Below are 13,186 nucleotides of genomic sequence, written 5' to 3'. Positions count from 1 at the left end.
CCCCGCCCTCCTCAGTAAGCCCGACTTGCAGACAACAGTTTGCTTGTCATCCTGCAGTCTGTCCCCTTACTTTGTGTCTCCAATGCCACCAGTATTTGTCCTTCTCCTGAGTTATTTAATGGGGCCTAACTCCCTTCCAGTTCCAACCGTGTGGTGGCAAATGGCCGCTTTGTTTTTTCTTACAGCTGAGTAGTGACATCCACATCCACTCATCTGCTTTGGGGCTTTTGTGTTGCTTCTCAGTCTTGCTTAGCATAACAGCGCTGTAGTGAACCTAGGTGGCAAATATATTTTTGGGCTACTGTTTATTTATGTTTCTCAGAGAGATACCCAGTAGAGGAATTGCTGGATGATAGATCCAGAGCAGATATATATTAAACCATGATAAACTTAAATGCTGTTTTCTGTGGGGACTGGGCCAGTTTATAGTCCTACTGACATTACATAATACACTGAAATGGCTGCGTTCCTCCATTTCCTCACCAGAATTTGCTTCCTGTTTGATGCAGGTCATCCTCCCAGGTGTGAGCTGTTACCTCAGTTCTGCCTTGCTTTGTGTCTCCTCAGCCCCAGTGATTTTGAGCACTTTCCTATACCCTGCCGCCTGCCTCTCCATCCTCTCTGCTGAGATATGTGCTCAGCAGTTCTCTCCATTTTTTGATGGAGTTGTTTAATTCTGTGAATTATTTATAATCTTGGATATTAATCTTTTGTTAGATGTTAGCACATTCTTAATGTGGAGATAGTAAAAGAAGTTGGCCAAAATATGTCAGAAGAAAAATTTGAAAAGATTTCATACAGAAAAGCCTCCATATTGTTAGGATGCACATGAAATAAGCCCAAAATGGACTCCTTTGTGACCCTGACAGGTGATATGTCTCTAGGCTTTCACTGCATCACAGTCACTTCTAGAAAAGCTTGTCTTGGCCACCCCCTCCCCCCATATACCTGGTCTTGCCTAGTCAACACTTACTGCTCACTGACATCTCCAGCTTCTTGATGCAGCCACTGATGGAGGTGAGCAGAAATGAGTGCTGCTTTTTGCTTCTGCACTGCCTAGGCCCCGTGGAGGTGCTGTCTGCCCGGCATGGGGCCTCTGCCCTGCAGCAGAACTGTCCCTGTGCCCAACAGAGACTCTCCACACCCTGTCTCGCCTTCCCTACATGATGCCCTCAGTCTGAAGGCTATGCTAGCTCCTCTGTAACTTCTATTTACAACATGTAATTTTTTTAAAGTTAGAATTACACATTGGAATTTCATCTTATTTTCAGGCAATTATACTCTCAGAGTTGACTGTACACCCCTTCTGTACCAACTGGTATATCAGCTTACAAAAGAGGTACAGTAACAGATAATATGAATGTTTTCTGATAAGTGATTAGTACTCATTTTCTTTACTAGTGGTACTTACATTAAAGTAGTAACAGACTAGTTTATTCATATAGATAACAATATATTTAAAAGATTAATTTACTAATGAGAGAAGCAGGGCATTCATGCAGTGCTTGGAATTGAACTCAGGACCTCATGCTTGGGAGTCCAACCCTTTATCCACTGCACCAGAACAAAATCTGTAATAAATCTATTTGTGGTTTGAGTGTGAAGATAGTACTATCTGTCTGTCTTATTAATAGTTGTGTAGATTGTTGTGATGTACAGTGTAAAATTTCATCTGTCAGAGGCTTTGGATATAACAAATGAACATCTAACTGCAAATACAAAGATGACCTTTCCTAGTTTTCATTAAACTAGCATTTATTGTTCACTTCTCTTTCTTTTTAAAAAGTATTTTATTTATTTATTTATTTATTTATTTATTTTATTTATTTATTTATGAGAAAGATAGGAAGAGAGAAAGAACCGGACATCACTCTGGCACATGTGCTGCTGGGGATCAAACTCAGGACCTCATGCTTGAGAGTCCAATACTCTATCCACTGCACCACCTCCAGGACCACACATTGTTCACTTTCCTATGAATGATTAATTTTTATCAGCACTTAGTGTTTTGGCTGGCAGTTTAAACCAAATGGTGACTTTAGGTCTGGGTTAGGGCTGAACTTAAATGGTTGGAGAGCAGAGGCTAGATAGAATAAAGGTTATGCAAACAGGTTCTCATGCCTGAGTGCCCCAGGTTCAATCCCCCCCCACCATAAGCCAGAGAGAATGGATGGGGGCCAGGGGGTGGTACACCTGGCTAAGCACTCACATTACAGTATGCAAGGACCCAGGTTCAAGCCTCTAGTCCCCACCTGCAGGTGTCTCTGTCTCTTTCCCTCTCTGCCTTCCCCTTCTCTCTCAATTTCTCTCTGTCTCTATCCAATATAAATACATAAAAATATTGAGGGGGGGAGAGAATGAGAATGAATAGGTGCAGTGGTGTACTAGAGTTGGGGCCTTGCTTGCAGCTGAGGCAGGAAAACCTCATCTGTGGTGTCCTGGCCAAAGGGAGATAGTTCAGTCAGGCTGGCCTGAGCCTTTGCAATTCCAGGAGCTGAAGAGGATTTTGCTGGGAATTCAAGCTGGATGTAGGGGTGGCAGCAGGATGCCAGCCACTGCAAACGTACTGGAACAGAACAGAGAGCATATCCTAGCTGGATGGGAATGAGCAGAACACCAGCACTGTTTGTGAAGCTCCCCCCCTGCATGTAGGCCCCGGGACTAATCAAGGTCTTGGTGTACAGTCTATCAGGTGTGACACTATCTTGCTCCTAAAATCACAGTTGTTTCCCAGTTCACAAGCCCTTATAGGGGACTGGGGAGCTGGGCAGTAGTACAGTAGGTTAAGCACACATGGTGCAAAGCGCAAGGGCTGAGGTAAGGATCCTGGTTCGAGTCCCCGGCTACCCACCTGCAGGTGGTTGCTGCAGGTGTCTGTCTTTCTCTCCCCCTCTGTCTTCCCCTCTCCATTTCTCTCTGTCCTATCCAACAACAATAACAACAACAGCTATGACAACAATAACAATTATAACAACCACAGCAACAAGGGCAACGAAATGGGGAAAATGGCCTCCAGGAGCGGTGGCACCAAGCCCCAGCGATAACCCTGGAGGCAAAACAAAACGAACAAATAAACAAACAAACAACCAGGGGACTGGAATAGGATAATGCTTATGCAAAACGACTTAAATGCCTGTGGCTTCAAAGCCCCATTCAGTTCCCCACATTAGCCCGAGCTGAGTTATGCTCTGGTAAAAAAATAAATAAATAAATAAAGCTCTGAAAAGTAGTTTACTAGGATAATGTGCTGCTTTGTGTGTGTGCAAACTAGGTTCAGGCATGCCCCCCTCCCCTATAAATGGGGCCATGACACCTGAGGTTCAGAAAAACAGATTATTGGCACGGATGCAGAATTTGTTCATGTTACGAGTTCTAGGCCCTGAATTTCAGCAGAGTTTCTTCTCTTTCTTCTTCTTCTCCTCCTCCTCCTCCTCCTCCTCCTCCTTTTTTTTAACCATAGCACTGCTCAGCTCTGGTTATGGTGGTTGGGGGATTGAACCTGGGACTATGGAGCCTCAGGTGTGAGAGTCTGTTTGCATAACCATTATGCTATATACCTCTACCCCACTCCCACTTTTTAAAATTTTATTTATTTATTTATTTTTTACCAGAGCATTGCTCAGCTCTGGCTTGTAGTGTAGGAGACTGAACCTGGGACTTTGAAGCCTCAGGCATGAGAGTCTCTTTGCAGATATGCTATCTCCCTTGCCCCAGAATTTCTTTTTTATAGTAAAACAGTCCACAAAGAAAGTTGGCTAATGATTCACAGTTGGGCATGTGGGGACCATGAGATGGGCAGAGGTAGTAAAAGGCTCAAAAGCTCTCAGGACCGCACAAACACCAGAAAATAGAGGGGGATTAAGCCTGGAATTTATAGATGTCCTAAAAATCTGGTACAAATATTTGCAACTGATTTTTTATATTTTTACTTCACCACCACAATGAAGGAAGTTTTGGAGCTGTGGTCTCTTTCACTCTTCTCTACTTTAATACACACACACACACACACACACACACACACACACACACACACACTCACATACACACACTCACACACATTCACACAAACTCGCACACACACACTCACATACACACACTCACACACATTCACACAAACTCGCACACACACACTCACATACACACACACACACATTCACACACACTCGCACACACACACTCACATACACACACACACATACACACACTCACACACATTCACACACACTCACACACACACACTCACATACACACACTCACACACACACACTCACATACACACACTCACACACATTCACACACACTCACACACACACACTCACATACACACACACACACACTCACATACACACACACTCACACACACACACTCACATACACACACTCACACACACACACTCACATACACACACTCACACACATTCACACACACTCGCACACACACACTCACATACACACACACACATACACACTCACACACATTCACACACACTCACACACACACACTCACATACACACACTCACACACATTCACACACACTCGCACACACACACTCACATACACACACACACATACACACACTCACACACATTCACACACACTCACACACACACACTCACATACACACACTCACACACACACACTCACATACACACACTCACACACATTCACACACACTCGCACACACACACTCACATACACACACACACACACACACTCACATACACACACTCACACACATTCACACACACTCACACACACACACTCACATACACACACACACACACACACAAGTTCTGTTGAGAATGCTCTGTTCCTTAGCCAACAGCTGCTGTTTGAGTAGGAGGTACAAAGACTGGCATCATGGGGTCAGACAGTGGTACACCTGGTTAAGTGCACACATTACACTGCACAAGGACCGGGTTCAAGCCCTGGTCTTCACTTGCAGGGAGAAAGCTTCACAAGTGGTGAAGCAGGGCTGCAGGTGTCTCTCTGTCTTCTGTCTCCCCTCCTCTTACAATTTCTCTGTCTCTATCCAATAATATTAAAAAAAAAGACAGGCATCATGAATGAGAATCTAGGCTGCATTTTCTCTAGGAATACTAGGATAACTATTATAGCAAAGTGATTAAAATTTTATTTTATTTATATATTGGTTAGAGACAGAAACTGAGGAAGGGGGAGATAGAGACACCTGGGGTGAGGGTACATAGCATAATGGTTATGCAAGGAGACTCTCATGACTGAGGCTTCAGGGTCCCAGGTTCAATCCCCTGTACCATCATTATCCAGAGCTGAGCAGTGCTCTGGTTAAAAGAAAAGAGAAAAGGAAAGGAAAGGAAAGGGACACCCGCAGTGTTACTCTACCACTTGTGGACCTTCTCCCTGCATGTGGGGACTGGTGGCTTGAACCTGAGTCCTTGTGCATGGCAGTGTGTGTGCCCTACTGGGTGTGACACTGCCTGGCCCTAAAAGTGCATTTTCCTGCAGATGCTTGTAGGGTTTTCCCCACACACGAATGAACGCTACATAGTGCACATTCAGAGAGAAGCAGAAGTTGACATCATCATTCAGGTGACTTCCTGCTGACATTGCTTGAGTTGCTTCAGCTGCTGTTTCTCAAAATTTGCTTTCAGATCTCCAGCCCTGATGATGACTTTGAGAGCAGATCTCTCTATGAGAGCTGGTTGGAGAAGGACCCTTCACCTGAAGATGAACATTTTCCCAGGTAAATTATATGCATATCTTCTGCTACATGGTGTATCATGAGTGTCCTCTTAATTCTCTGCGTCAGACATCATCTTTGAGTAGCCCTTGGTTTGCTGATCAGTCAAAAACAAACAAAGAAACAAACAACAAGCAATTTACCCTTAATAGAGATAGATACAGTTTTGCAAATTTCTTTTTAAAGAATATTTATTTATTCCCTTTTGTTGCCCTTGTCTTATTGTTGTAGTTACTATTATTATTTATTTTTGATGTCACTGTTGGATAGGACAGAGAAATGGAGAGAGGAGGGGAAGACAGAGAGGGGGAGAGAAAGATAGATGCCTGTGAAGCGACCCCCTGAAGGTGGGGAGCTAGGGGCTTGAATCGGGATCCTTATGCCAGTCCTTGCACTTCGCACCATGTGCGCTTAACCCGCTGCACTACCGCCCAACTCCCTATGTATTCTTTTCATTTATACAGTAGAAGCTTTGCTGAATTTATATTTATTTTGTATTTATTTGTTCCTTGCTGCAATACTATTTCTAAAATCAACATGTGAATTAAATATTGTAAAAAATAAAGTTAAAAAAAAGAGGTTAACTTTTTTCTTTTAACTAGAGCACTGTTCAACTCTGGCTTATGATGGGGGGGGATTGAACCTGGGGCTTTGGAGCCTCAGGCATGAGAGTCTCTTTGCATAACCATTATGCTATCTATGCTCTGCCTGTTGTTTCCATTATAAAATTTAGACATAGAGGGCTGGGGAGATAGCATAATGGTTATGCCAACAACTTTCATGCCTGAGGTCCCAGGATCAATCCCCAGAGCCATCAGAATTCAGAGCTCAGGGGTGGGAGGAAATATATATATATATATATATATATATATATATATATATATATATATATATATATATATTTATTTTAAAAAAATACTTGCATAGAGATTTTATAACCATTCAGAGTATAGTATCAAAAATACAGTTATATGCAAAATAATAAATAAATTTACTCAACCTCTGTGCAAACTATGGTGGTTATTGGAGGACATGGGGCAGGAATGAGGGGATAGGTAAAGGGGTCTCTGGTGTAATAGCACTGGAACTTTGGCAGGTGTGGTGAGTCTTATACATCCATGTAGGTGTGAAATTACAGCCCTAAGATGTTACAGTACTGAAAACCGGTACTGTCAATAGAAGTATGTCACATTTAGAAAGCATAGTTTTGCTCTAAAGTCACATAAAGTGTTATATTCTGGGCTGAGGAACTAACTTATTGACTAGAACTCCAACATGCAGGCCCGGGGCCCCAGAGGCTGAAGATTCAGTCCCTAGCACCACTTTAGGCCAGAGCTGAGCAGGGCTCTGCTTCTCTCTGCTGCTTTTCCTTCTCTCTCACAATAAATAAGTATAAAGTTGTATTCTGCTTTACTGACTTCACATTACATTATGAATTTTTTAGGAGAGGGTTAGGACCCTCTATATTATATATGTATTTGTTGGATAGAGACGGCCAGAAATCAAGAGGGAAGGAGGTGATAGAGAAGGAGAAAGACAGAAAGGCACCTGCAGCACTGCTTCACCACTTGTGAAGCGACTCCCCCTGCAGGTGGGGCTGGGAGCTTGAACCTGGTCCTTGCTCACTGTAGTGCGAGCTCAACCAGGTGTGCCACCACCCAGTCCCCATTATGAATTTTTCTATAATGATATATATATATATATCTGTATCAATATATGTGTACGTAGATTATTATTTATGTGTAATGAAATACAATGTGATTAGATTTATTTTTGAAAACAGCAAGACACATTTAGATTCTAAATGATCACAGAGATAGGCAGAAACCCTATATATATATATATATATATATATATATATATATATATATATTAATTAACTTAAAAATAGTGACTAATAGTGTTTTATAAGATTGTAAGATGACAGGGCATAGAGTTCTGTGTCCCCATCCCCACCAGAGTTCTGTGTCCCCACCCCCACCAGAGTTCTGTGTCCCCATCCCCACCAGAGTTCTGTGTCCCCACCCCCACCAGAGTTCTGTGTCCCCATCCCCACCAGAGTTCTGTGTCCCCACCCCCACCAGAGTTCTGTGTCCCCATCCCCACCAGAGTTCTGTGTCCCCACCCCCACCAGAGTTCTGTGTCCCCACCCCCACCAGAGTTCTGTGTCCCCATCCCCACCAGAGTTCTGTGTCCCCACCCCCACCAGAGTTCTGTGTCCCCATCCCCACCAGAGTTCTGTGTCCCCACCCCCACCAGAGTTCTGTGTCCCCATCCCCACCAGAGTTCTGTGTCCCCATCCCCACCAGAGTTCTGTGTCCCCATCCCCACCAGAGTTCTGTGTCCCCACCCCCACCAGAGTTCTGTGTCCCCATCCCCACCAGAGTTCTGTGTCCCCATCCCCACCAGAGTTCTGTGTCCCCATCCCCACCAGAGTTCTGTGTCCCCACCCCCACCAGAGTTCTGTGTCCCCACCCCCACCAGAGTTCTGTGTCCCCACCCCACCAGAGTTCTGTGTCCCCACCCCCAACAATAACCGCCACAGTTGTCACAGTCTTAGAGGCAGTCTGCTTGCTTCTGTTTTTCCTTTCTTCCTTTTTCCTTTTGTGAGTTTATGTGTATCAGATATCTAGATTCCACCTATGAGTGAAACCATCTGGTAGTTTTACTTCATCTCTTCACTTATTTCTCTAAGCTTTATTTATACTTATTTCTCTAAACCCTCAGTTCCATCCATTTGGTCCCAAAGGAAACAGTATCATCCTATTTGATGGATGACTAGTATTCCATGGAATACTAGTATTCCATGGAATACTATCTTCTTTACCCAATCATCTGTCAATGGACATGTAGGTTGCTTTCACTTTGTCTGTTGTTAATAAGGCAGCTATGAACATAGGGGTGCATATGTCTCTTCAAGTTGTATATCCCCCTTCCCCCCCCCCCCCCCCCCCCCCGCCAGAGCACTGCTCAGCTCTGGCTTATGGTGGTGCAGGGGACTGAACCCGGAACTTTAGAGCCTCAGGCAAGAGTCTCTTTGCATAACGATTATGCTGTTTCCCCCTCCGTATTATGTATATCTTTTGCATACATGCCTAGGAGTGGTAATTCCATTTCTGTTTAAGGACTCTCCATACAGGGCTGTAGCAGTGTGCCTCCCGCCAAGGTGTGACAGATAGGGAGGGACCAGCAAGTGTCAGACTGAGAAGATGGGAGCACACTTGCAGGGCATCCCTCAACTCTGTTCGGGGCCAGTGCAGACATACAGGTTTTATGTACCAATTTGTAGCAGGTATAGAAAAGTATCTTAGAGGTGGAAACCCTTTTTCTAATAATAAAAGAAACACACCATGCACTTTCTTGCTCTTTGAGGGATAGGATTCATTTTCCGACTTATTTGACTTCATATTCTGTAGGAAGTGATTTCTCTGTGTTTACTTGTATTCTACATTTAGAATCAACAAGCTGGGATCTGGAAGTGATTTTGAAGCTTATTTTCTGAGACTTGGAATTGCTTCTGGCAGAGCCCGGTACACTAAGAACAGGGTAAGCAGACTGTCTATTACAGTCGATTACAGTCTATTACAGTTCCATACTACACCCACTACATGCTTTCTATGTCCTAAGACAATACAGATTAGAATATGAGAATTATGGGGGCTGCTGAGAATGATTCCTCTTTTTTTTTTTTTTTTTTTTTGCATTTTTTGGAGACTGATTCCTTCTTAGTGATAAGAATAATAGCTTAACTGCAAAGTAGTAACAGTTTAAAACTGAAAGTAGGACAACTTAGAAGACTAAGAAGTAAAAAAAAAAGTCAAAACTTATAACTTCATAATGGTATCCATTTATTGTGAAATCAGGGTCCAGTGTCATTCGGTCACAGGCTCTGGGAACACAGAAAAGGTGTTGACACACAATTTCTTTCAGCTGCAGAGATGCTTAGCTGTCCAGAATCTTCCATTCTGAATCAACTTATAATTTTAAACTGTCCCAACTAACAATTTTTTACTTCTCAGAAATACAGTGAGGATTCTCAAGCGGTATTTTGATATAGATTATTATTATTATTATTATTATTATTATATTTTTATTTCTTGGATAGAGACAGCCAGAAATCAAGAGCAAAGGGTGGGGTAGAGAAGGGAGAGACACCTGCCACGTTGCTTCACCACTCGCAAAGCTTTCCCCTTACAGGTGGGGACCAGGGGCTCAGACATGCGACATATGTGCTCAACCAGGTGTGCCACCACCCGGCCCCTTGATACAGATTACATGAATTGTAAGACAAATACTGGTAGAGTTTTAAATCAGTGAACACTTGGCATTAGTGTCTGGGTTACATTTTCACCTTTATTGCTTCAGTGGGATATAACCCAGTGTGCCATGTATGTTTTTTACTTAGTCTTATTTAAGAGTACATAGAATATCATAAATTGAGTATTTAATTCTTATCTCCCCTTCCCCCTTTTCTTAGAGAACGGATAAGTACAGCAGCTACCCACTATATCATACAATTCATGAGACATTTGAATTGGTAGAGAATTTTTATGATCCCACATTTAAAAAGCAGCTTTCTGTGGCCCAATTACGAGGAGCACTGGTTTATGAACTTGCAGACTCAAAAATCATTCCTTTCAATATTCAAGACTATGCAAAAGCTTTGAAAAACTATGCAACAAGCATCTACAATTCAGCCAAGAAACACAGCCAACAATTGAGAAACCACGGAGTATCATTTGGTAAGAGATGTGTGAGCTGATATTTCATAACCTTTTAAAATTTTTTCTAAAATTATTTTTATCTTTATTTATTGGATATAAACAGCCAGAAATTGAGAGGGTAAGGATAGAGAGCAAGGGAGAGAGAAAGATACCTACTGCACTGCTTCACCCCTCGCAAAGCTTTCCCCTTGCGGGTAGGGAGCAGAGGCTATGAGCCTGGGTCCTTGTGGATTGTAGTGTGTGTGCTCAACCAGGTGCACCACCACCTGGCCTCCATAATCTTTAAATTAGAACTGTTAAGACATCATTTTCTAGTGGGTCAGAGAGATCGCAGGGGAAACAGCAACAGTGACAGCAGCACAGCAGACACATACCTGAGGCCCCAGAGGCCCCAGAGGCCCCAGGTTTAATCCCACCCCCCATTTTTTTGCCTCCAGGGTTATCGCTGGGGCTCAGTGCCTGCACTATCACTGCTCCTGGTGGCCGTCCTTTCCATTTGTTGTTGTTATCATTATTGCTGCTGTTGCTGTTGGATAGGACATAGAGAAACTAAAAAAGGAGGGGGAAGATAGAGGGAAAGGTAGACACCTGTAGATCTGCTTCACCTCTTGTGAAGTGACCTGCAGGTGGGGAGCTTGGGTTCAAACTGGGATCCTTTGGCCAGTCCTGGAATTTCATGCCATGTGCACTTAACCCGGTGTGCTACCACCTAGTCCCCAAAATGTCATCTCTAATGATATCAATGCATACTACTCCATATTAGAATTTATCTGCTTAATTTATTCTCAGTTGTATAAAAAAAATCTTCAGTGCCTACTAGAGAAAATAATCTAATAATTGTAGGATGAATTAATTTTGTTGAAGTTAATGTGACAGACTTTGGGATGGTAATTATTTTATGTATATTATTGCCTTAAATATTTTAATGTTGTAAGAACAATATTATAAAAAATGCGACAATACTACAATTCCTAATTATCAATGGAGCACTGGGGCATAAGCCCAAAACCTTATGCACATGTGATACCTGGGATGGCTCCCCAAATTCAGTTTTCATTTCTTGTTTCTCTGGGAAAAGGAAAGAGGAAGAAAGAGGAGAGACAACTCAGCACTGTCCACCATATGCAGCGTCCCTCTATGCTACTGCTGGTGCTCCTGTGTAGTGCCAGGACTCAGACCCTCAGGCGTGATAGCATGTGCTCTGCCCCGGAGCTATCCCCGTCCTGTGCATGTCTTCTAGTTTCTCCGTTGTGCAAAGGGTATTTTACACCTGCTATGTACTTTCCACTTCTGGACCTGGTGGCTTTTTTAAAAAACCCATTTACTAAATTTGTGATCAGTAGTGGTTTATCAGATTGTGAGATCATGAGATAGAGTTCCACATTGCTCTCATCTGTTGTCTTTTTTATTGTTTTTACGACCCAGGCGTCTCTTACAGAGTATGGTACAGCTAACGGGTGTGATACCAGAGGGCTGAGCTCTGGGTCCAACCCTAACTTTAATATTCAGTTCCTGGGTGGCCTTGGGGAAGTTACTTTGTGTTTCAGCTTTCTTATAAGTGGTGGTGGGTATGTTTCCCAGATGCTGTGGTGGGGGGAGGGGTAAGAACAGGGTATGTTTCCCAGATGCTGTGGTGGGGAGGTTAAGAACAGGATGTGGGGGGGTCTGGCGGTAGTGCAGCGGGTTAAGTGCACATGGTGCAAAGCTCAAGGACCGGCTTAAAGATCCCTGCGGGGGGGGGGGTGTCTCTTCACAAGTAGTGAAGCAGGTCTGCAGGTGTCTATCTTTCTCTTCCCCCTCTGTCTTCTCCTCTCTGTCCTATCTAACAACAATGACAATAATAACAACAATAACCATAAAACAACAAGGGCAACAAAAGGGGAAAAATAGCCTCCAGAAGCAGTGGCTTCCTGCGCAGGCACTGAGCCCTAGTGATAACCCTGGAGGCAAAATAATTAAAAAACAAAAAGAACAGGATATGTTTCCCAGATGTGTGGGGTCTGCTGTTCGGTAATGGAAACACTGGTGACTGACTTGTATTAGATTAGCCTACTGCTGTTTTCTTGTGACTGTGGTACTGTCTTTATACCACCTTATCAAATATTTTTTATCCATTATATACTAATTCACTGTGCTGTCTCCTGGATACTTACTGCAGAAACAGTCTTTATCCTCAAAGAGCTTAACGTCTCAAGTGGGCAGGTGTTGACAATATGCAAAGGGCAAGTTGACCTTTAGAGTAATATAGTTCTGTGTCCAGGGTCTCGTTGTAAGTACATACTGGTTGAATAAGTCAGTGAATACTTTGTTTCTTAGTTATGAACTTTAAAAAGAATGACCTGTATCCTAGTCTATGGAGTTATTTCCTTCAGGATCTAGTTCATTTGACCCTTTTCTCTGTCATACGATATTACTTGGCAATTTCCGTGGTTCCACAAGAAGGCAGAGTAGGCTAATCTGTGTACTCAGTCCGTACCCTGATGTCGAGAGGGCAAGAAAGTGGAGCTGACGGGAAACACTGCTTACAATTGTCTCTTCTACTTTCCCTTTTTTAAAAGATCCCTTATTTTCTGCGGTAAAAAATTTCTCAGAGGCTGCTTCAGATTTTCATAGAAGACTTGCACAAGTTGATCTGAATAAGTAAGTTTCTGATCTAAAACTCCCCATTATTTAGAAAAACAAAAGAGTAACTAGAATAAGCTGTGTCTACTCCTACAAATACTCACTTCAAGAATGGTG

General features: G+C 43.0%; 2 protein-coding genes across 6 annotated transcripts in view; one reads left to right on the top strand and one right to left on the bottom strand.

Annotated features, from left to right (window-relative positions):
* Positions 1-13,186, bottom strand: part of PIGG (phosphatidylinositol glycan anchor biosynthesis class G) — a 264,955-nt gene that overhangs the window by 109,026 nt on the left and 142,743 nt on the right. The window lies entirely within an intron of this gene.
* The window catches only part of NAALAD2 (N-acetylated alpha-linked acidic dipeptidase 2), a 42,064-nt gene that overhangs the window by 24,267 nt on the left and 4,611 nt on the right, over positions 1-13,186 (top strand). The window contains exons 13-17 of the mRNA XM_007538545.2: positions 1,272-1,339; positions 5,635-5,726; positions 9,179-9,269; positions 10,201-10,465; positions 13,006-13,087. Of these exons, the coding sequence (XP_007538607.2) occupies positions 1,272-1,339; positions 5,635-5,726; positions 9,179-9,269; positions 10,201-10,465; positions 13,006-13,087 (598 nt within the window). The remainder of the gene's footprint in view (positions 1-1,271; positions 1,340-5,634; positions 5,727-9,178; positions 9,270-10,200; positions 10,466-13,005; positions 13,088-13,186) is intronic.

The sequence above is a fragment of the Erinaceus europaeus genome, chromosome 3, assembly GCF_950295315.1.
Source record: "Erinaceus europaeus chromosome 3, mEriEur2.1, whole genome shotgun sequence".
NCBI classification, from domain to species: Eukaryota; Metazoa; Chordata; class Mammalia; order Eulipotyphla; family Erinaceidae; genus Erinaceus; species Erinaceus europaeus.
Note: the sequence above shows the minus strand (reverse complement) of the source record. Positions and strands in the feature narration are given on the sequence as shown.